The sequence below is a fragment of the Eptatretus burgeri genome, chromosome 6 (genome assembly GCF_056783735.1).
Source record: "Eptatretus burgeri isolate ZD-2024b chromosome 6, Ebu_testis_v1, whole genome shotgun sequence".
NCBI lineage: Eukaryota > Metazoa > Chordata > Myxini > Myxiniformes > Myxinidae > Eptatretus > Eptatretus burgeri.
Genome location: NC_140966.1, coordinates 18,438,522 through 18,460,619, shown reverse-complemented (window position 1 = coordinate 18,460,619; position 22,098 = coordinate 18,438,522). Strand labels below are relative to the sequence as shown.

At 41.4% G+C, this 22,098-nt stretch overlaps 1 protein-coding gene across 1 annotated transcript; it reads left to right on the top strand.

Moving 5' to 3' along the window:
* Positions 1-9,209: 9,209 nt before the first annotated feature.
* On the top strand, positions 9,210-20,562 carry DHDH (dihydrodiol dehydrogenase). The gene is made up of 7 exons (XM_085884189.1): positions 9,210-9,441; positions 11,093-11,204; positions 15,716-15,879; positions 16,169-16,421; positions 19,092-19,216; positions 19,338-19,488; positions 20,059-20,562. The coding sequence occupies exons 1-7, from the start codon at positions 9,346-9,348 to the stop codon at positions 20,178-20,180; spliced, it is 1,023 nt and encodes a 340-aa protein (XP_085740315.1). The 5' UTR covers positions 9,210-9,345; the 3' UTR covers positions 20,181-20,562.
* The last annotated feature ends 1,536 nt before the right edge of the window (positions 20,563-22,098 follow it).

Here is a 22,098-nt window from a genome sequence, read left to right as displayed (position 1 = left end):
TTCTGTAATATTGTTTGCCTTTTGCCGCGCCCAACAAATTCCTTGCTTTCCCTGCTGTACATTGAAATAAACCCATATACTGTGCCTTATAACTTTCCTTGCATTCTGGTTGAAATGAATGTGTTGTTAGAAATGTTCCCAGCAAGTTCTTGTCTTTTCCTCCATTGGTCAAGCACGGCCAGCACCTTAGCTAAGCCAGGACATTATTCCCAAGGAATCTGTTTCAGAGCCTGTACAGACTTTGCAGCTCCGCTCGGCTGCACCTGATCCAGTAGGTCATCTGAATAATGCAAGTACGCACTGACGGCGTGATCCCCAGTGAGGAGGTCATGTGGCCTTAGGTAAACGATTGTTAGACGGAGGACTTTAAGTCACGTGGTCAAGTTATTGGCACTCGTGGTCGATCAGCGACTCGCCATGATGCGAAGTTATTAGTGTCGAGGGCCTGTGATTCTGGTGACGCTGGAGAGGAGCCCGAGACAGCCCCTCCCTCACAGTTCCCCTGTGATGCCGTGCCGCGACAATATTTCACTGTATTGTCTATGTACATATAAACAGCATCTTCTCATTATCATTCTCATTCTCATTCTCTCTCAAATTTATTTTTTTTTCTTTGGTGCTTATGCCCGGCCACATCTTTTAAGTTACAAACTCCAAACTCGGGGTGCAAATACAACTTTGTGTGGGCAGTAACATCTGTTATGATTTCCTTTTTTACCTGGGTAACGCTGAGGTTAAAGCACACCACACTGATAAATTCATCCTCCTCACCTTCCCCCCTCCAAAATGGAAGGGCCTGTCAAAGCCTGCTATCATGTGTGTGACATTTCTCGTGGGAAGGTACGTCAGCATGAATGCGGAGGGGGGGTTCGTTGAGGGGAAGGCGAGTGAAGACGGGGATGGGGAGGTTACAGCACACTCTGCGTGGGTAAATTTGTCTTCCTTTCGTTCTCCTTCTAACCCAAAATGGAGGGGCTTCTCAAAGTGGGAAAAAAACAATAACCAGAGGGAGACGGGGACATCATGTCAACATTTCTAGCAGCAAGGGACGTGCTTGGTCCCAGGGTGAGGGTGGGTGAGGGGGTGGGTGAGGAGTGGTTTAGGAGGTGGGAGGGAAGTTCGGTGAGGGGTAGGAGGGGGAGGTGAGAGAGGGGGTGGTGAGAGGGGTGTTGGGATGAAGAGTGGTAAGACGGAGGGTTGGGGTGAATGGGTGGTAGGAGGGGGGGGGTTGGGAAACACCATTGTCTCAATGTCATCAGCAAAGCATTTGCCATTATTGTGATTCCCCCCCATCTCGCTCATCTCTTTTTGTTTGTTAGGTGTCAGTTGGTTTGTTAAAAATACAACATGCTGTTCATCATTCTCGGCCACATCATTAAAGCTTCAAACTCCGAACTCAGGGTATAGATCCAACTTTGTGAGGGAAGTAACATGGCCTATGTAGCCGTGACCTCAGAAGCTGTTTTGAATCTGCAAAGTGATGCCAAAGTGACCAATATAGCTGTATCTATATAGAGAGAGACAATATAGTGACCAAAGTGACCTATTTTTGGCAAACAGGACTACTAATAGGTCCGTCAATGAAGCGAAAGATAAGCTCTGCTTGTACATTAATAAAATTATTTCATTTACATTTTTTTACTGTCAAAATATGTTAGATTGAGTGTTTAAATTATCTCTGTTTAAGCCAAAAAGATAACATCGTAGGTGAAAATTACCACTTCCCCCTACCCACCTCCCACACAGCCTAAGTCCATCACTGTATTTCTTATAAAAAAAAAAATATATATTCGATTTAAGTCGTTTTGATTTAAGTCGCAGTTTTCAAGAACACATATCTTAGAGGTAAATTGAGGTATACCTGTACATAGTCCTATTTTCATCACAACTGTCAACAGGGACTATGACTGTCAAGTAGCCTGATGGGGATGGAGATGCTCGACATATTTGCCGAAAGACCAATCAGACCAATATGGATGTGGTTACTGGTGGAATATTATCAGGGTTGTGCGTCTGTAAAGTACATACTATGAAAACATGTACTGCAAAGAATGTGAGTATGTCTGTCGATAAATATGTACTAATAATACAAATGCATGAACTATCGGGGATGTCCTTTGCGATTGTTTTACCCCCCAATCCCGACGGACGTCATGGGCCAAATGTTGCACACTCTTCCCTGCTGCCTGGATTCATCAGGGAGGTGCGGTCACAATCTTAGTGCCGATCTGTCCCCTTGAACCGGCCCATTCCCTCCATCCACACCTCTTCCTCTCCCCGTCCCAACCCCCCCCCCCTCCACCACAACATCTTGGTGAGGAATCTCTGGCTTGCACTCAGGAGGTCGATTGGCTGTATTTGTGCTGCTGCTCTGTTTGTGCAGGGCAGGCACAGGGTCAATCAACTACAACATTTGTAAATTAGTCATAGAACAAAGTTAAACATAACCTCCTTCACCTTCTGTGGCAGAGGTAATAAAGGCACTCTTGCCACATAATCTTGGCAAAACACGAGAATTTTAGTCACTAAATTATCTTCAGCAAAGATTGTACTCCAATACAATGAAATTATCTTGCACGTAAACATATTTCTAAATGACGAGAGTAATTCGACTGTGTGCAGTCGACGGGTATGAGAGAGAGAGAGACAGAGACAGAGACAGAGACAGAGACAGAGACAGAGACAGAGACAGAGACAGAGACAGAGACAGAGAGAGAGAGAGAGAGAGAGAGAGAGAGAGAGAGAGAGAGAGAGAGAGAGAGAGAGACTTTTGTATGCTTTTATTATAAAAGTATCAAAACACACCAGAAAAAGCACACTCCATAAAAACAAATCCAAACAATTTTACAGCAAAAATAAATTCAACAAAAGCAAGGGTGTCTGTTCATGTCAAACACACAATAGAATAATACATATATGCAAAAAAGTAAGTAAGTACTTTATACTTTTACAAACAGATTCCATCATGAAAAGAAACTCAAAACCTCATCAGTGTACCACTGATCACCCACAATATCCAGGATGGAAAGATAAGCCTGCTCTATTTTTACTCGTGCCGAAACCATACCTCGAAAGCACATTTGCATTTTCCCCCTTCAATTTTGCTTTCCTGGTTTTATAATTGCCAGTTTAGCAATGCCCAACAGAAAAGAAAGGAAAAAAACGAGAGGACTGGTTTACGTTTTATAATTCCCCCCGATTCCATAAATAAAGACTGGAAAGGAAAAAACAAAATTAAATTTATAGAAAAGCTGTTGAAGGAAGAGAAAGAGGGGTACCAATCTCCAACATTCAATAAAAACATGGGCAACATTTTCAATCAAATCACAAAAAAGGACAAGAAATTAGAACAGAAGAATTAAATTTATGGAGTAATGTCTGTGTGACCAGGGCTTGATGCGCTAGTCTCCAATTCAGGTCTCCAGTTCGCCCAAGAGTTGGAGAACTATATATTTTGTTCCATACTGGAGTTAAAAAAGCTCCAGCAGGTAAGGTCTCATTCCACCGATTTTTTCAACAGTTTTGTAAAACCAGGTATACATGCTTCCAGACATATGTTGTAGATAGCCGTTTTCCCCATGACGTGAAACACCAATTTCCTCTAAGTTTGACGAGAACACACCCTCTTGTTTTTTTTGAGGCAATTTGAAGTTCAGGGAAATAGAGACGCGAGTCTACCACTTCATCCACCCCAGTCCACCTGATGTTTAGTCTATGAAAGGTTTGAATTGCTGCTTTCAAGACATTTTCCACAATACGAGCAGAACGAACACCAGTTTTTGATGAAAGTGAGCTTTCAGGTAGGCAGGCATTCAAGGATGGATGCAGCAGGTCTCGCACTCTGTTTATTCCAACACTGGTGAAACAATGCATACACGACCTGGAGGTTGAAATTCTAGAGAATAAAGGATTCTGAACTAATGGCTCATGTACAAACTTTTGGGCATCGTATGATACTGTTGCGAATTCGCGCCCGCCGGCGTGCGAACGGCCACGTGATTCGAATCGCGGCACGTCGCCCACCGGACGGACAATTCTGTCGTGACCCTCTCAGACTAACGCCGGGAGCTAGTCAGGGGTGGGCCTTTCGGCCTCACCACGATCGCGCCAATCGGCCACCCGCGTGGGATAGGGTTGTTCGCCAAACTTGACCTACCTAAGTACCCACGCGGATGGTAGACCGGGCGATCGCACCTCGCCGCAGGTCGACTACGGACACGGGCCGCTCAAGCGATCCGTTCCATGCTATAGGGATAACCGAGCGGTGTTATCGTCGGCCTCGACGGTTCCGATTAATTATCGGGCTTATTAAGCCCACGACGAACTCGTTACGTGAAGCAAGATGGAGATTCAATAAAAGAAAAGACGAAGCGAAACGGGAAAACAGTTCAACATGATGCACATTTATTCCACGGCACACGGAGAGCACACATATACAGCCAAACAGAATGCACATATATCAAATTCAACAAAAGAAACAATGACACAGAGATACTACCGACTAAGACCGACACACGGCAACACTTAAACAGTTTTACTTTACAGACGGCGCCAACAACACATTTACTCAAAAGCAAAAGAAAAGGACACCCTCAAAGACAAGGGGGCAGACGGGGCCTGTGGGCCAATATTTGCGCGGGACTTGAAGGAGCGGTCAGGTCCGCGAGACCAGGTGGGTCCTACCCGCATCTTCGTGATGAGCTACAAATGTGGCAGCGCGGCGGTGCCCCAACTTCGTGCTCCTTCGCGGGTTTCGTGGCACCGCTTGGAGTGGGGTGGGAACGGGGCCCCCTTTTCGCATTATCTCAGCGCGGGGGAAAGGGGAATTGTTGATGCTCTGGGGAAAGAGTATAGCTGGCTTGCTTGGGTCCCATGACGAGCGATTCCACCGCGACCTCGTCGCCGACCGCCGTCTTCCTTGCCTCGGACCTGAGCTCCTCGGACTCTTCCCCCAATTCTCCTCAGCCGACTGCAGAAAACCACCGGGACGCCCTCGCCTCCCGACTCCACTCCGCGCTCCAACCCGACTTGACTGCCTCGCAACAACAATTCTTGCGCAACAACTCTTCTTTCTCTCTGCCCCAAAACTCTCTTCGCTTTTCTGCCACCCAACTCTGCTTTTCTGCTCGGCGTTTTATAGGCCGGCAGGAGAACCCATATGCAAATTTCCGGATCAGGATGAGCTCGGGGGTGGATCCACGCTCGCCCATTGGATGGAGGAAAAGGGGCGTGAATCTCCCCTGATCCTAGAATTTGCATATCTCGATTCCACACAGACACGCCTGGAGGCGGGGCCAAGCCGCCCCGCGCTTGCTGATTGGACGGATCAGAAGTGGGCGTGTAGCATTCCTGATCCGAATTCTCCTCGGAAAGGCCGCCTTTTGCACTCGTGACTCGGCGCGTATCTTGCACGAGCCCAGGACAGCCCGACGCTCGGTGCTCACAGGTGGTGCAGGAATGGCGGTAGAAGGAGGGAGGTGAGGGTGGTGGAGGGTTTATGGTGGTGGTTTGATGGTCATGGTGCGTTTGGGAATGGCATGATGCGATGATGTGGGAGCGAGTTGTGAAGGTAAAGGTCGTGGCTGTTGGCATTGTTGTTGTTGTGAAGCGGCGTTGTGGTTGGTGGTTGTTGTGTGATGGCGGTTGGTTTAAAATAAAGATAGAACAGAAAAGCGGCTATCTCAAAGTGTCACAGCCCGAATGAATCACATTTATTCCCTCTAAACAACGGGTTTGGGGCTAACTACACAAGTACTGACAGAGATAACTCACCTATGGGACCTGAATGGTGGTTTGCGAATTTCCACAACTGTAACAATACCTCTAAACGTTGCACTCCGAGGACTTGCCAAGCATTCAAAAGGCTCTGATGAAAACTGGGGATCTGAGACATGTCAACATGTTGCAGATCGATGAGTAAAAGTTCACGGTCATTTTTCAGACCTTCCACTTTCTGCAAACAGGCGTTTGTGAGAGGTCGCCAAGGAACACACTCACTGTACAGTAGGCGCTTGATCGTGGAAATCTGGAATGCCATTATCCGACTTGGGATATGCATCAGATTTTGACCACCCATATTTCGGGGTCTGCAGACCACGTCTGGGTCCAGCCAATGGTGGCCACCCCAGAAAAAATCAGTCAGAACCCTCTGAATGCCGGTAACCAAGTATCTCGGAGGTTCAAGTGGGATAACTCTATGCCAAATAAATGGAACCACCAGGTTGTTTATGATTGATACCCGTGTCTTAAGCGAGAGAAGTTGGTACAATCTTCTCCACCTTGCCAGTTTCAATTTAATTTTTTCCAGGAAGTTCTCCCAATTTTTTTGTTCATACGCTTCAATTCCTAGAAATAAGCCTAAATATTATACAATCATTCTAACCGAGCCATGACAGGGAACACAGGGAACGACCATCAATTGATTTGAAGTATCATATACTTTCATTTTCAACTGGGCCTGAGGGGAAGAAACAAGTGCTGCTGTTGCTGCATTGAAGAGGAAATTGAAAGCCTAAGTCAGGTTAGTGAACACTGTGTACTTGAACTCACTTATTGATTGTATAATACATTACAAATGCTGATTTTCGAACCTATATGCCATACGTACATGTACATTATTGCTCATATCTCAGAAACTATTGGAGTGCCCATCACAAAATTTATGTGGAAGCTTCTTGACATCATAAGGTACCTCTGGAATGAATTTGAGGAAATTTGAAGGATACATTTTTTGGGGATTCAGGATTGAAGTTTATATTTTGTGATAACTTTTTTGTGGTTGGAGGTAGGAAAATGTTGCGCAGACAAATTCATAGGGCATGAAAATACCTTTAAAATGACACCAAAACCAGCTCTCTAGGTGTTATACTTTTAGAGATATGGCCATTTGAATTCGCGACATGATGCTAATTAGTCCAAAGTTCGTTAGTCTGTATCTCACTAATTGAGAGGCTGTTAGAAAAAATATTTGAGTTCTTGCCGTTTTTCATGGGTCCCAATTGCTTCCCAAAGTTTTACAAAAATCTGAGAGATGACGGCAAATTCTTTGATGATTTGACATGGAATGACCCGTATGTCTGTGTGCAGAATATCACAAAAAATTGGGGACGGATTTGGATGAAACTTGGTGGACACGTTGGGTGTGTGACCACGACAAATTGATTCGATTTTGGTGAAGATCTGAATCTGGATCTGGATACGACATTTATTTAATTTCTTAAGTGATTCTTCACCATTGAGAGATGGGGCCACAAACGATATATACAATGATATTTCAAAAATGTTTTGGGCCCGATATGTTCTCGTGGATCAGGCATTACTTGGCGGAGCTCTTCGAGTCAAAAATTTTTTTTATTTGTATATAAACTGTTACGAATATGCAATGAGCCAGAAAGATTCAGAATCCTTGCCTTTTGGGTTCCTGTGTATCAGAGCAATTAACGGTATCGATTTGGATTCTATCCCTAGTAAATATCTCCAATGTAGTGGGAATTTTGCCCCTTGAGACTTTAAATGCTCCCTGTATCGACCTAGACCCCCAATGTAACTGACAGATGTAGTCCGGTGGTATTGGAATACACTCAATGGGTTTGGAGTCAATCTTTGCGGGTTTACATATCAGGCTCCAAAGAACCTCCATCAAGATTGCCAAATCCAACAACTGATCCCACTCTGTATTTCCACCAGAAATCTTTCGCAATGTCATGTCACAAGAGATTGGATGATTGATTTCTACCATTTTAAAATGGGGTTACTTTTTCTGGTTCATTGTCAGCTTCAATGACCTTCAAATCGCAACAGGATGGATATGCAGATATATGATCCATTCATTGATGGGTATAAATACCAATCAGGTTGGCACTCGTTCAACTGGCATGAATGAATACCTACCCTGTTCATTGTCAACTCTGGAGCTGATGAGGATAATGATGTCCAGGCAGCCAAGCAGTTGTCCACTCGAACCACGAAATCCAACTTCTTCTGGGCTGATCTCAGGTTCACTGATTGGTTAATCAACAAATCCAGGACAATGGCACATGTTCAGGAAGGTCTTCAATTCTCCTGTTGCTGTTCATGTCTCTGTCTCTGTCTCTGTCTCTGTCTCTGTCTCTGTCTCTGTCTCTCTCTCTCTCTCTCTCTCTCTCTCTCTCTCTCTCTCTCTCTCTCTCTCTCTCTCTCTCTCTCTCTCTCTCTCTCTCTCTCTCTCTCTCTCTCTCTCTCTCTCTCTCTCTCTCTCTCTCTCTCTCTATCTGTCTCTCTCTCTCTCTCTCTCTCTCTCTCTCTCTCTCTCTCTCTCTCTCTCTCTCTCTCTCTCTCTCTCTCTCTCTCTCTCTCTCTCTCTCTCTCTCTCTCTCTCTCTCTCTCTCTCTCTCTCTCTCTCTCTCTCTCTCTCTCTCTCTATCTGTCTCTCTCTCTCTCCCCCTCTCCACGTCTCTCTCTGTCTGTCTGTCTCTCTTTCTTTCTTTCTCTCTCGTTCCTTTTGTCCTTTTATCCTTTTGCGTTGTGACCTGTTTCGTGTAGGCCAACGAATACGAGCTCTTCCATGAGCCTCGACTATGTATAGACCTCCAACAAAAGAGAAAAGAAAAATTCTTCTCATATTATTTAGATGTCCCTCCGAAGCTTTGGAGCTCGTACAAACATTCCCTCAGCGATCAAGTGGTTTTATGTAGATTGTGTCAACTCAGACTCTTCTTCTTCCTAAGATTTAGATAAAGAAGAAGATTCGGACGCCACCGACATCGACTATGGAAAATCATCCCACTGGAGGAGGTAGTGAGGGATGCAACACGCTCGAAAATATAAAATTCCTGTTTTTTACTTAATTTTGAAATGTCCTTGATACGAGAGAGATCGACAGCACAGCTTTTTCATTCATCGGAATTCGGTTGTAAGGATTGCACATTAGCTCTACTGACTGGATTACCAGTTTCCACGACTCCAATTGTGAACTGGCAGGAACTGTCCGAGTTACAGGGACCCGGCGTCGACTTTGGAACACGGCAGATGTGCAGAGCTTGTGGCTCCAAGGAAAGAACGCCTCCGACATCAATGGAGGAAGAGGAGGAAGAAGAAGAAGAAGAAGAAGAAGAAGAAGAAGAAGAAGAAGAAGAAGAAGAAGAAGAAGAAGAAGAAGAAGAAGAAGAAGAAGAAGAAGAAGAAGAAGAAGAACAAGTTCGCGCAGCTGTTTGGTGACGTGTTGACAGCACAGGAGGAGCCGACGTGCTGAGCCACGCCCTTGCTCTCGCACCCGTGTTTATATAAACTCGAGAGAACAGAAAGGAGCACGAACTCGTCTTAAAACGTTCATCTCGGCTCAGGTCAGCAATACGAAGTTTTCGAACGATGCCGGCGCCGACAAGATGGGGTATTTGTGGTGCGGGGAAAATTAGTCATGACTTCACAACCGTGCTGCACAGCATGTCCGCAGACGAGCACCAGGTAATCGGAAACTACTTGTACTCATTTGGATATTTACTGAATTCAACGGGTCCGAGCCGAGACGATGAATTGGGAAGCTATATGTGGCAATATAAAGTTTGTTTACATGAGTGATAATGCTGCAAGCTGGACAATGGACATTAAAGGTATTTATTTATTTGCTGAACTTTAAAACAGCATAGTATAAAAATTCTGTTTCCATAATGTGTATTGTGTAACTATAGGGCTCTATTGTGGCACTCGATGGAAAAGTTTCAGCAACTCTTTAACCTCGCCTGGGGCGTTGACTTCCCCAGAAAATGATGTTGGGTGAATTGACAGTACCATTGATGCGAGAGTGTGCCTTGGCACTAAACCACGCATCGCGAATCCAATTTGGATTTGCCTCCATCTTCCGCTGCAGCATCTCACACATAGTGACTCCTGCTGCTTTATCCCAATCGGTTAATTTATGGGCTGTTGTGATGTAAGGAAAGAGGTTTAAATCTTCTTTCAATATTGTTCTAGTACTGCTGGGAGTGAGACCCAGTTCAGCTGATCTTTGTCGATGCGATTTCTTTGGACTTTGCATGACTGACTCACGAACTCGTTCCATGTTTCCTACACACCTTATACTTCTTGGGCGACTTTACCTTCCCTTGACCTGGACAGTGTTGTATTGTTGTTGTTGACCTGGACAAAATAAGTCACCTCCTGATGTGGAAGGATTGCTCCAAATGATGATAATCAAGATGGGCCCAAAACTTTCCTAAGCAAACCCAAAAAGTGGGAATAATTGTAGTTGTGTAATGATTTTTTTTTTCTCAAAAATATCGAACAATTCAAAAGAACTGCCCAAATTCAGAATTCCTATGGTAATCAAGTCCAGCCCTGGCCAGGCAGTTTGTGCAAGACCTGGGCCAAATGTTCCCCCTTTGCTGACCCCACAAGGTGGGATTGTGACTGGACATAGCACTCGGGTACAAAAAGGAAAAGATGGCATTACTAATCAACATGTCAGTACCCAGCAACATTGGTCGAAATAACATGTAAATTAGAAAAATGACCATGTACCAGGATCTGAAAATGAAGTCAAAAGAACCTGGGAAACTGAAGAGCACCGACATCATGATCGTGATAGTTCAAGCAATGGGAGTAAAAAGAAGAACCTCACTGCAATCTTAAAAACTATCCTCGGGGAAATTATTTCAAAAAAAAACTACAATTGGAGACTGCCGGGGTTCAGTGATGATCCTGAAAAGAGTCCTCAGAACAAAGATGTGAGGAAAAACAAAACTTCACAACTTTGCCCATGAAAGGTGATCCTTTACCGAAATGGAGGTAGATACGCACTTCGAGTCTTGGGAGGACTCTGTTTCATCTTCTGAAACCAGCAAATGAGGATTGCAATGAAGGGGATTAATTTGGGGTGATAAATAAGTAGTGGAGTAAAACATTATTTTGTCATTTGTGAGAAGCCTGTTTGTTCTTAGAACGTTTATAATTTTTTGTGAAACCTGAATTATAAACACCTGTTTGACTTTGAGAAAAGCTGGTGGTAAATTCAAAAGTTGGGGTTTAAATGGCTTTTTGCATGCAAGTTGTCTCCTTTAATATAATAATGACTCACTTTGGCTTTTTGTGTAACTTTCATTTTTACTCCTGCTTACAGGTGGTTGCTGTTGCAGCAAGGGATGTTGGGAAGGCTAAATCTTTTGCTCAACTCCATGGAATACCAAAGGCCTTTGGCTCATATGAAGAGCTTGCACAGGACTCAGATATTGGTAATACATACATCAATTAACCTTTTGGAGTCAACAACATTGGTACACTACAATCATTTACTGAGATCTGGAGTTGCCAAAATATGAAAGCAGAGTTTGAGAAAATGAAGTGAAACGGGCACATTTATAAAGAGATATGTCACCACCTTTTTATACAGGCATGGAGGCTCATGGAAAAGTAGATAAAATGGAACAAAGAAAAAGCAGTGGTACATCAACATCCAGATGTACCACGCTACAGGGAGAGGAAATTGCAGGAGGAGGGTCAAAACGGTCTCAGAAGGTGTAGTACTGTTAATTCATAGAAGTGGAAGAGATCATAAGTTTCGGCTGTTGGCAGCAGATTTGAAATCGTGGAGGGAAAAGCTTAAGGCAGTTCCAAAGGTGAGAAAAAAGGTTATATGAGAAAGAATAAATAATGGAGTTGTGTACTACGGGGCTGAGAGGGTAACAACAAAAGGGCTTCTTGCAGGTCAAGTTTGACCTGGGTGGGTTCGGCATAAGGAGCAAGACCAGATCAGTGCCGGTTAAAAAACAAAACCTAAGTTGAACACTGAGTGATATTTTGAATAATGCCACACTGAATTGAAGTTGTTGATGCTATTGTCATTGTTCTACATCCAGAGTCTGAATAATTTCAAGAAAAACTATTTTACACATAACATAAAGGTACATGACCACTAGTCAATGAAAAGAAAATGAAGTAAAAAGTTAAAATGCATCTCTGAGCTCACAGCCGAATGGCAGACTGTGGGAACTGGAGTCAAGGTAGTCCATTGCAGTAATGGAAAGGGGCTTGGGTAAAGGGTGTCGAAGGACAATACATAAATTGATTCTTTTCATAAACGAAATAATTTTAATACAGCTCTTGCTTTCAGCATTTCGGCTGGATGAAAGTTGAATCTAGGAATGCGCAACTTTAAAAAAATAATTGTGATGAGAAAAGGGTATGAAATTTGCCATTAGCAGAACACTGAAAAATTTAATCCAGCTTTTTTGAAGTGATCTTGCTTGGTTTGGAATCGGCTTATGTGATTCTGGTGAGTTTAGTTACAAATCAGAACTCACTTGTGGAGATGAGACAAAAGTCAATCACAGTGTGAACTGGCACCCACCAACCAGTAGGTTAGACAAAGTGAAACGAGAAAGAGCAATCAGAGATTGCAGACCCTCACCATGACTTGTTTTGTGTGCTTGTGTTGGTTGCATCAGTGGAATTAATAATAGACATAGCTGGAACTGCCACTTTATTACTGCTGCCAGGAATGACCGGGTACCAAGACGTCCCAGTTTGCAACCCTGCTTTGATCGGACACCTGACTATGACTCTGACCAATAATGTTTATTATTATTCAAATTGAATTCAGAATGGGATTAAAATAAATTCAATTCAAATCAAATACAAGGCCAAATGGGTACAGCACTGCATTGGAGTCGTCAGAAGGAACCCGAACAACCAAAAAGCAAAGATGAAGTCGTCAGGAGGAACCTGGATATGATTCGGGTTTCAGATGCTACTCGTCTACCCTCAAACCCATCCAGGTGCAGCCAAGTAAGCCTTATTCGAGTAATTAAACAACACTGGCTGGCAGACAATGTGTCCGGTGAGGTTGAAATTTAAAACGTATTCTCATCATAATCATGACTCGATCACAACTGTGAAGTTTCACATTGATCGATGAAGCAGTTCAAGAGAAATACATTTTTTTAAAGATTATTGTTCAATCCAATATGGCTGCCAGACCATTTGACCAATCAATTGTTCAGGAACAATGCTTGGGGAATATATGTGTAAAGATTCCCCTCGATCTGTCCAGCTGTTCTGGAGAAAACGTTTTTTAAAGGTTTGTTTTTTTGGGGTAAATCCAATATGGCTGTCAAACAATGTGACCTATGATGTCGTAGGGTGTGAACATTTTGTTCCTCATGGATAGGCGGTCATACCTGTAACGTTTTGCCTCCATCTGTTCAGCTGTTTCAGAGAAAAGATTTTTGAATTAAAAAAAAAAAAAACATGGTGGCCGAACCGTGTGACCGATGACGTCATCATATGTTTTTTTTTTCTGTTGCCCAGTTTATTCTGAGATGACCCTCAAATATTTTCATACTGATTTGATGCAGCATTCTACTTGTGCAATTATGATGTCATAACGAAGGAACCTATGGTGTCATTAAAAAAAATCACTTATTCCACATGTGTAGTACTTGCTGTGTGCGAAGTTTAAATTTTTTCCATGGTGCGATTTCGGAGACACCGAAATCCAAAGTTTTTCCTTTTTTCCAACATGGCTGCCACGCCACATGACCTATGACGTTATAGTTATTAAAACATGAATAATCACTCCTATTGTGCAAATTTTGTGTCAATCCGACAAGCGGTTGCAGAGAAAAACCATATTCACTTTCTCTGCTGACACAAACAGACCCAAATGCAATCCCCTTTCCTCTGGTGAGGGTAAAAATGGCAGGTACCCAATCTCTGAAGGTTATTATTATTTCGTATGCGGCCGATCATTGCGGAGTGTGGCTCTGTCGCTGATGCAGTGCCCCCTGTTTCAAGTAAGCTGGTCATCATTTTTGCCAACCTCAGAATGCCAAGATGCCAGGGCTGAGTCAATTCACCTGGTGTTATTTAACGGCATGGAAACAAGGGCTCAAACTCAAGACCCTAAGACCTCAAGTCAGCCACCTTAACCATTAAGCCAACACCAGTCTTATCACTGAAGGTCAAATGGGACAAATGGATTTAAATTTTTTTTTTTTTTTTTTTGTCTGTCTGTTTTGTTTTTTTTCTCCGCTGACAGTCACCAGAGACATTATGTTTTCGGGTTGTCCGTACGTCTCCCCATGCTAATTTTCTCTTTTCTCTGCAACCGCTTATCGGATTGACATTTTTACCATAGGTGTGACTACTCATGGGGAATGTTTTAATACTAATTATGCTGTCTTAGGTCATGTGGTGTGGCAGCCATATTGGAAAAAAGGAAAAACTTTGGACCTCCATGGAAAAAAATTGAAACTTTGCACGTCAAGTATTCTGCATAGGAAATAAGTGATTTTTTTTTTTGGCATAGATGGCTTTGTTATGACGTCATAAATGCATATTTCAAATGGTTTATCCAATCAGTTTTAAATTTTTTTGAGGATTATCTCGGGCAAAATTGTATGGGGAGAAAATAATAAATTGACTTAATCGGTCATGTGGTTTGGCAGCCATATATATGTAATATTTTAACATAAAGCCTTCAAAAATCTTCTCCAAAACTGCTGAACAGATTGAGGCGACACTTCACACACATGTTCCCTAAGCCTTGGGGATACCAGGGTGTTCACAAATTGCTCTGTCACATGGTTTGATTGAATGAAAATCTTTTAAAAATAATTTCTCTTGAAGTGAAACTTCACAATTATGGTCTAGTCGTGATCGGGAAGATATGTTTTAAATTTCAACCTGATCGAGCGTATGGTTGGGCCGCCAGAATTATTTAATATTTTGAATTTGGGTTCAGGGATTTAAATATAACTTGGAACAAGAATGTATAATGATGTACTGTGTGCGGAGGCATATCTCGCAAGGTCGAAGAGTGCCGTTCTAGTTATTGATGATTTAGAAGCAATATTTTCATTGCCCTTTGGAATAACTAACTTTTAGATCCATTTTATACTACGACCTTCACAAGTGGGTTTGAACAAACAACCAATAGGAGGATACTACCTTTACAGGTAGGTTTGAAGCAACCTCTTGGATACGTACTTTACACCATATACCGATATATTGTTCATAATACCTTGTGCTCATGGAGAATATTGAACTTGTAGAGCAATATCTGATTGTGGCATTGTCATTGGAGTGCCTTCTCTGAGTCTGAGAGGTTGGTGGTTCGAGTCTGACCCTGGCAGAGTCATATCAAAGACTTTTAAAATGGTAGGTGTTGCTTCCTCGCTTAACCCTCAGCATTTGGGGGATAGAGCATGGATATCTGCACGTTGACCCTGTGGGTTCACAGCCCATGGGGAGAGCGGGAGGAGATTTCTTCTCAATTTCCCTGCTAACTGCGGAGAAAAAAAAAGTGACATTGCAAGAGGGCGTCGCCAGAACCCGAAAGCAGCGGGAAGTTTAATCACCTCCCAAAAGGTCACCAGTTCTGTTTGCTTAAAGTCAAGTCCCGTGTTGTCTAAAAACTCTTTTCCTGTATGCATGACTTGTACAACAACTCCTCCTGAGCCTTTGATCCTGTAAAAAATAAAAATAGAATAAATGACATCGATGAGGTATTTGTAAAACTTTTGAAACATGAGGTGGAAATGGATATATTAAACCAATAAATTTTATCTGAACCAGCCTGCAGTCATAGTACAATGAGGCAAAAAAAACTCACGTAACAATGTCAAACATGTGTTTTTTTTTTGCTTTTTTGAGGTTAGTTGTCTGCAGATGCTGCTCATGTCGCTGCTATTTTAAAAAGGCCATTCTTGTTTGTTTGTTTGTTTTTTTAATATATTTTCTGCAGATGTGGTTTACATCGGGGTTATCCACCCCAAGCACCTTTCTGTAGGTCTACAGATGCTTGCTGGAAATAAGCCAGTGCTGTGTGAAAAGCCATTCACCATGAACGCGTGTGAGACACAGGAGCTCATCAATGCTGCACAGTCACGTGGCTTGTTTCTTATGGAGGTGCTTCAAGTTTCATCTGTCTTTTTGTCAAAGCTAGGCCTCCAAACTATTATTGTGCACTTTTACAACTATATCTAAACCGTTCAAATATGAAGGTGTGAAATCAAATATCTTCCAGCTCCCTTTTTTTTTATTTGAATGAGCTGAGATGCAAAGTCCAATTGTCTGGTCTTTTATCCAGCACTTGACTACATTGTCCACATGTTTATAAAGTATGCAAATGTTGCACAATTCTTCAGCTCCTCACACCCCTTCCTCCACCTTTCTTTATGCACCGTGTTTGTCACAGGCGATGTGGACTCGTTTCTTCCCAGTCTACCAAGAGGTACGCACAGCACTCAAACGTGATGAGATGCAAGACATAAGACTTGTTCGCGCTGAATTTGGTGCGAACGTTACAAATGTGCCAAGATGCATACAAAAGGAGCTTGGGGGTGGTGCTGTACTCGACATCGGAATCTACTGCCTGCAGTTCATCTCGATGGTCTACAATGGCGAAAAACCTGAAGAAATTCATAGTACTGGCACTTTATGCGATACAGGTATGATTATCTTTCATGTTTTTGTCAAGAGATGATCACAATCTTACAAGATGCACAAAGTTGTGTTTGTTTACTTATTTTGATGTGAGAAAAAAAATTATTTATGTACTTGTATATACATGCGCAGTGCCCTGTTAGGATAAAGTGATCACCCTTGATTGCAAACGAGCTTTGTTTTACCAACCTGTGAAATGAACACAATCATATCAACGACATAAATAAGTATCTGGTAGCATGTGGCCTTTGGCATCATAGAGTACTTGAACCTGTGAATGCATATACAATCGAATGTATTCTGTATTACAGCCTGATCCAAATGTGGAGTAGATTTTGTTGCAGCTGTTGCGTATAACTTGGCAGAAGTCAGATTTTCCATTGCTCTTTAAAGGCCCAGTCACACCTTGACGTTTTAGCCAGCTTATGCCGATTTTTGGAAAATTTGTCTAAAACGCTGGTACACGTCAAATACGTTATGGGTAAGTTTTGATAACATTGAGAGCACGCTGAAAAACACTGCCATACGTCGTCGTACGCTGGCTTTAAACGTTGAACTTTTGGGTTTTCCTTGAAATTTTACGACGTATGCCGGCGTATGACCGACACGTTCCACTACGCTGGCCATAAGTTGTAGGCACGTTATGCGATCATTGACACACATTGAAACACGTTACTTGTAAGTTACTCATAAGTCGAAACGCGTCGAGGTAATGTTTAGCGTACCTGAAACTTATTTCTAACCTATGAGTAACGTTTTGTAAGCACGCTACACGAACGTTGTTCACACTTTGCAACTCGTTACTTGAAAGTACTACTACTACTACCAACATCGACATCAGTAAATTCTCTCCTACTACTACTACTACTACGACTAATAACATAGACATCACTAAATTCTCTCGAACTACTACTACTACGACTAACACCGACATCACTAAGTTCTCTCGAACTACTACTACTACCACTACTATAACATCTACATCACTAAATTCTCTCAAACTACTAATAACATCGACATCACTAAATTCTCTCGAACTACTACTACTACTAATAACATCGACATCACTAAATTATGTCGAACTGCTACTGCTACTGCCACTGCTACTGCCACTGACATTGACATCTACTCAACATGGAGTCTGGAACACTGATGCGTTCCTCTTGTGAAGCCCATTGGTATATACTAATTCCCCTAAACGCTGCCAATACGCCATTTATATGGTAGCTGTAAGTTAGAAACACGTTCAGTAAGTTATGTGGTCGTCTGGAAGACGTCAATCAAATACGCCAATGTGCGTTTGAGATACGTTACACGTAGCTTCAAAGCACGCTACTAATAGGTTCAAAGCACGTTACTCGTAGGTTAAAAATTAAATTTCGGGTATGCTAAACATTACCTCGACGTGTTTCGACTTATTAGTAACTTACAAGTAACGTGTGGCCGACGTGTGTAAACTATTGCGGAGCGTGCCGAGAACTTATGCCAGCGTATGCGGAACTTGTGAGCCATACGTCGTAAAATTTTCAGCATGCTTGAAATTTCACGACGTACTAGACGTACCACGTAATATGCCAGCGTACTTCATTGTTTTTCATCATGCTCCTAACGTATACACAACTTACCCATACCATATTCGACGTGTGCCAGCGTTTTAGACATTTTTCATAGGTCGGCATACGCTGGCTAAATCGTCAAGGTGTGACTGCGATGTTGACACTTCCAATTCTCAGGCGTTATGATTTAAATCTGCGTGCAGCAGGTTTTTAACAGAGAACACCACGAGTTCGTCGGTGATACGTGCAGCGCACTATGACTAAGTTAAACTATCGTTGGGCATAGGTTGTGAACGCTGACAACAGGCTAAGCATTCGTTGGTATAAGTTATCTTTAACACAACGAAACGTTCTGTGCCCGTTACTAATACGTTATCCATACGACCAACACGTTATGAATATGACCAAAACTTAAAAATAAAAACTCAAAACTTCAGCATATGCCAACGTTATACGTGCATTTTTATATGTTGCAATTCCTGGCTAAAATGTCAAGGTGTGACTGGGCCTTAACCATACTTCCAGATGTGGTTGGTAAATTTTATGTCAGAACTCTGAAATATCCATGAAAGAAGCAGAAAAAGCCCACTGTCTCTTCTGGATGTGCATGATAGCATGTTGCACCATCTTCCTGTAGTAAATATGCTCCATACTGGAAAATGCTTTTTTGGGATTATGGTAAGAAGGTTTCTTGTATACCACCAAATACATACATACATACACCTATATATATATATATATATATATATATATATATATATATATATATATATATATATATATATATATATATATATATATATATATATATGTATATATATGTATATATGTATATGTATATATATATATATATATATATATATATATATATGTATATATATATATATATATATATATATATATGTATATATATATATATATATATATATATATATATATATATATATGTGTGTGTGTATGCTTCATTATACTTTTGTCCTTGAGCATGTCGCAGACTATTATGAGGATCTTGTTCACATAATTTTTCAAATACCCCCATGTAACTGATTGCGCAACTTATTGTGCAGGAAAATGTCTTCTTATTTCATAGTTTTGATAAAAATGCTCTTACCGTTTCAGGTGTGGATGAGACGGTGACAGTAATTTTGAAATATTCTGGAAACCGGTTGGGGATTTTTACTTGCAGCCTTCTTATGCCACTCTCTAATGAAGGTTTCATTTTCAGTCCACAAGGCCATATAAAGGTATTTGTTCACTTTTGATTCTTCTTCCTATCCTCCATGCTGCTTAATGTGCATCGTATCTAATGAATCGATTGTCATCCTTCACATCGGCATTATTGTCTTTACTTTCTGAATTATTCAGATTCCTGCACCATTATGGTGTCCAACAAAAATAGAAACCAGTTGGGGAAATATGGAGTTTCCTTTGCCACCTATTTCTGCAACAACAAACTTTACGAATGGGTCAGGAATGTGTTATGAGGCGGATGAAGTCAGACGCTGCCTTTTGAAAGGTACTTTTATCGTAATTGTATTTACTTGTTGTATAAACAATATATTCACCAAAATAATACACCTTAATAAAATCAACTACAACTCACAAAATGGAGCTTCTGATTCATGCCGTTGTTTTCTGTTCATGAAATACTGCCCCAGAGGGGCGAACCTATACTGTGCTGGAGTCACTGTGCAAGTAAATATAGTCATCTAGATATTCACAATATGGAGCTCTTTGCCAGATTTGGTGATTCTACCGACCCTCGTACAGTAATTCTACCAACAAACAAATGGGATGGATGCAGTACTCCTGCACTTGGCCTTCGGCTGTGGCGCAAATATATTTACCCCTTGCCCCCAACTTTCTTTGCCAGGATTATAACACGAAGGGGGCTAAATGCTTAGGGATGGCGTCTCATGAATGGTAAAATTAAGGTCAGACACTGCCTTTTGAAATGTCTGTGAACAGACTGACCAAAATTCTCAATGTTAAAATATAAAAATTTGGATCATAAATACATGACAAAAATCTTTTTTCAGTTTTAGTAGATTTTGCAGTGTGTTTTGTTTCTACACTATCTTTTCAGGCTTCAAGGAGAGTCCCATCATGCCTCTGGCTGAGAGTGAATTGCTGAGCAGCATAATGAAGAAGGTTTTGATGCAGTTGGGTGTCTCGTACGAGTCTCCCTCCAAGGCCTCATCTGTGTGATACTGGGTGCTGTCTGGTTTCACTTGTTGAGACTGGCCTTCTTCAGGGCTAGAGTGGGCCTGTTCTTTTGATCTTGCACACACCCCTTTGCAGGCATCTGTCCTTCGTTTTGTTTATTTTTCTGCAAAGTTGTATAATGTATATCATGCTTTCTTGTAGTATCCTGAATTGTTAACCTGCTTTGGATTGGAACAGAAGTGAAAGTTAAGTGTCGAAGAAACATTTTAAAAGTATTTTGTTTTTCAATATTGATGGGGGTTTCCCCCCCCCCTTTTTTCTGTTATGCCTTCCTGCTCCTTCTCTGACTTCTCCACTTGAATCGTTCTTCTTTTGTAGATTTGTGTACGTGATGCTTCTCATAATACAATTTTGTCATTCTTTATCTCGTCCTTACTCGATGGTTGAAACTGTTCTATCCATGTGCTATTAATATAAAATACAAATAAATGTGAACATTGCATTCTGCAGTAGTTGTTCTTGGTAATATTCTCTCTATCTCTCTATATAACACCACTTTGAATTATGGCCAGTCCCTCGCATGGATGCTAAGTTAAGTACCTGTCTGCTAGCATTTGATGGATATCAAGTGTCTGTTGGTGAAGAGTAGGTAAGGTATTGCTGGCACTCAGGTGAAATTCCAAAATCCTTTCAGCTCAATTCAAATGTCAAGCCTTGGCAGCCAGTTCATGAAAAATGTGGGTCAATAATACAAGCTCTGAGTTACCAAACACAATAGGAAATGGTGTAGGTATGAGAGAGATATTTGTTATGATGAAAGTCACTTCTATTTTGTATAATTGAGCACATAGTTCTCATCCCTTTTGACATTTATTTTGATGGTCTTGCCAGATTGATGCTCTGCTATATTTGTACGTAGTCTTCCATTCCATAATGAATTTTCCCATCCTTTGGGAGATGATTTAGACATTTAAAACTGTCTTTTCTGATATGAAGATTCCCTTTGGATAGAATGTTCTGAAACAAAGTAACAGTATCCCCAGACTAATTTTATTCCGACTTTTTTTCCTTATATTCATGGTAATACAAATGTGATCAATTATCGCAATTGGTAAAGGATGTCCCATAACATTTAGTAGGATATTGTATTGGTCTATCTTAGCTCTTATATTTTTAATGTGTATAAGGATTGGCTCACAGGTTTTGAAATTGAGATGTACAATGATACCAAGACAGATGAGGAAGAGGAGGATACCAATATACAAGATGCAGTTTAGGTCTTGATCAGTTATAAGCCATAAAGACACAACACTCTACTTCCTGTAAGTGGGGCATAGGTTGTGAACGCCGACACAAAAGTAGAATTTTAGAACTAGCCACAAGCAAAGTTTCTGCACACAATGGCTGACTCTTTTATATGGACCACTTTAATCCAGACAGGACACAAGGCTTTGTATGACCCAATTCAAAGGCAGGTATAAATTTTGGATTCATAGCTGTATTCTCTGCTGGAACACAGAATGTAAGTTATTTTTTTTTTTTTTTGTTATGTCCCTCTCTGTCATGAATCAAACCCACAATATAAACTTTAATGCTAAGTACACAACGTACTGTCATACTGCTCCAATCTCTCTTATCCGAGCTAGACATTTTGGATTTACAGGTTTGATAATACAAATTTGGAGGTTTCTGCAACATCTACCAGGACTTAAAGTATAGATTTCAGTTGACTGAATGCATTTTTGATGCTATGAAACTATAATAATTAAGGAATTATTTCCTTTTTTCATAGAACATATGTTGTGTTTTTTTTTGTTGTTTTGTTTTTTCTGACATGGGGCCCAGTGAAACTTCTTGTAAACTGGTTGGGAAACACTTGATTTTCCTCTTTCCCGCACTTTTTTGTTCCAAAGATGTTTTTGAATGCATTATGAAGCAGTTAAGGTCAGACACTGCCTTT

Excerpts from the sequence above, each read along its gene's own strand:
- DHDH (XM_085884189.1), top strand. The coding sequence starts at position 9,346 with ATGCCGGCGCCGACAAGATGGGGTATTTGTGGTGCGGGGAAAATTAGT. Across the intron at positions 11,205-15,715 it reads TGCACAGGACTCAGATATTG|ATGTGGTTTACATCGGGGTT; the intron begins GTAATACATACA and ends TATTTTCTGCAG. Across the intron at positions 16,422-19,091 it reads TGGCACTTTATGCGATACAG|GTGTGGATGAGACGGTGACA; the intron begins GTATGATTATCT and ends TTACCGTTTCAG.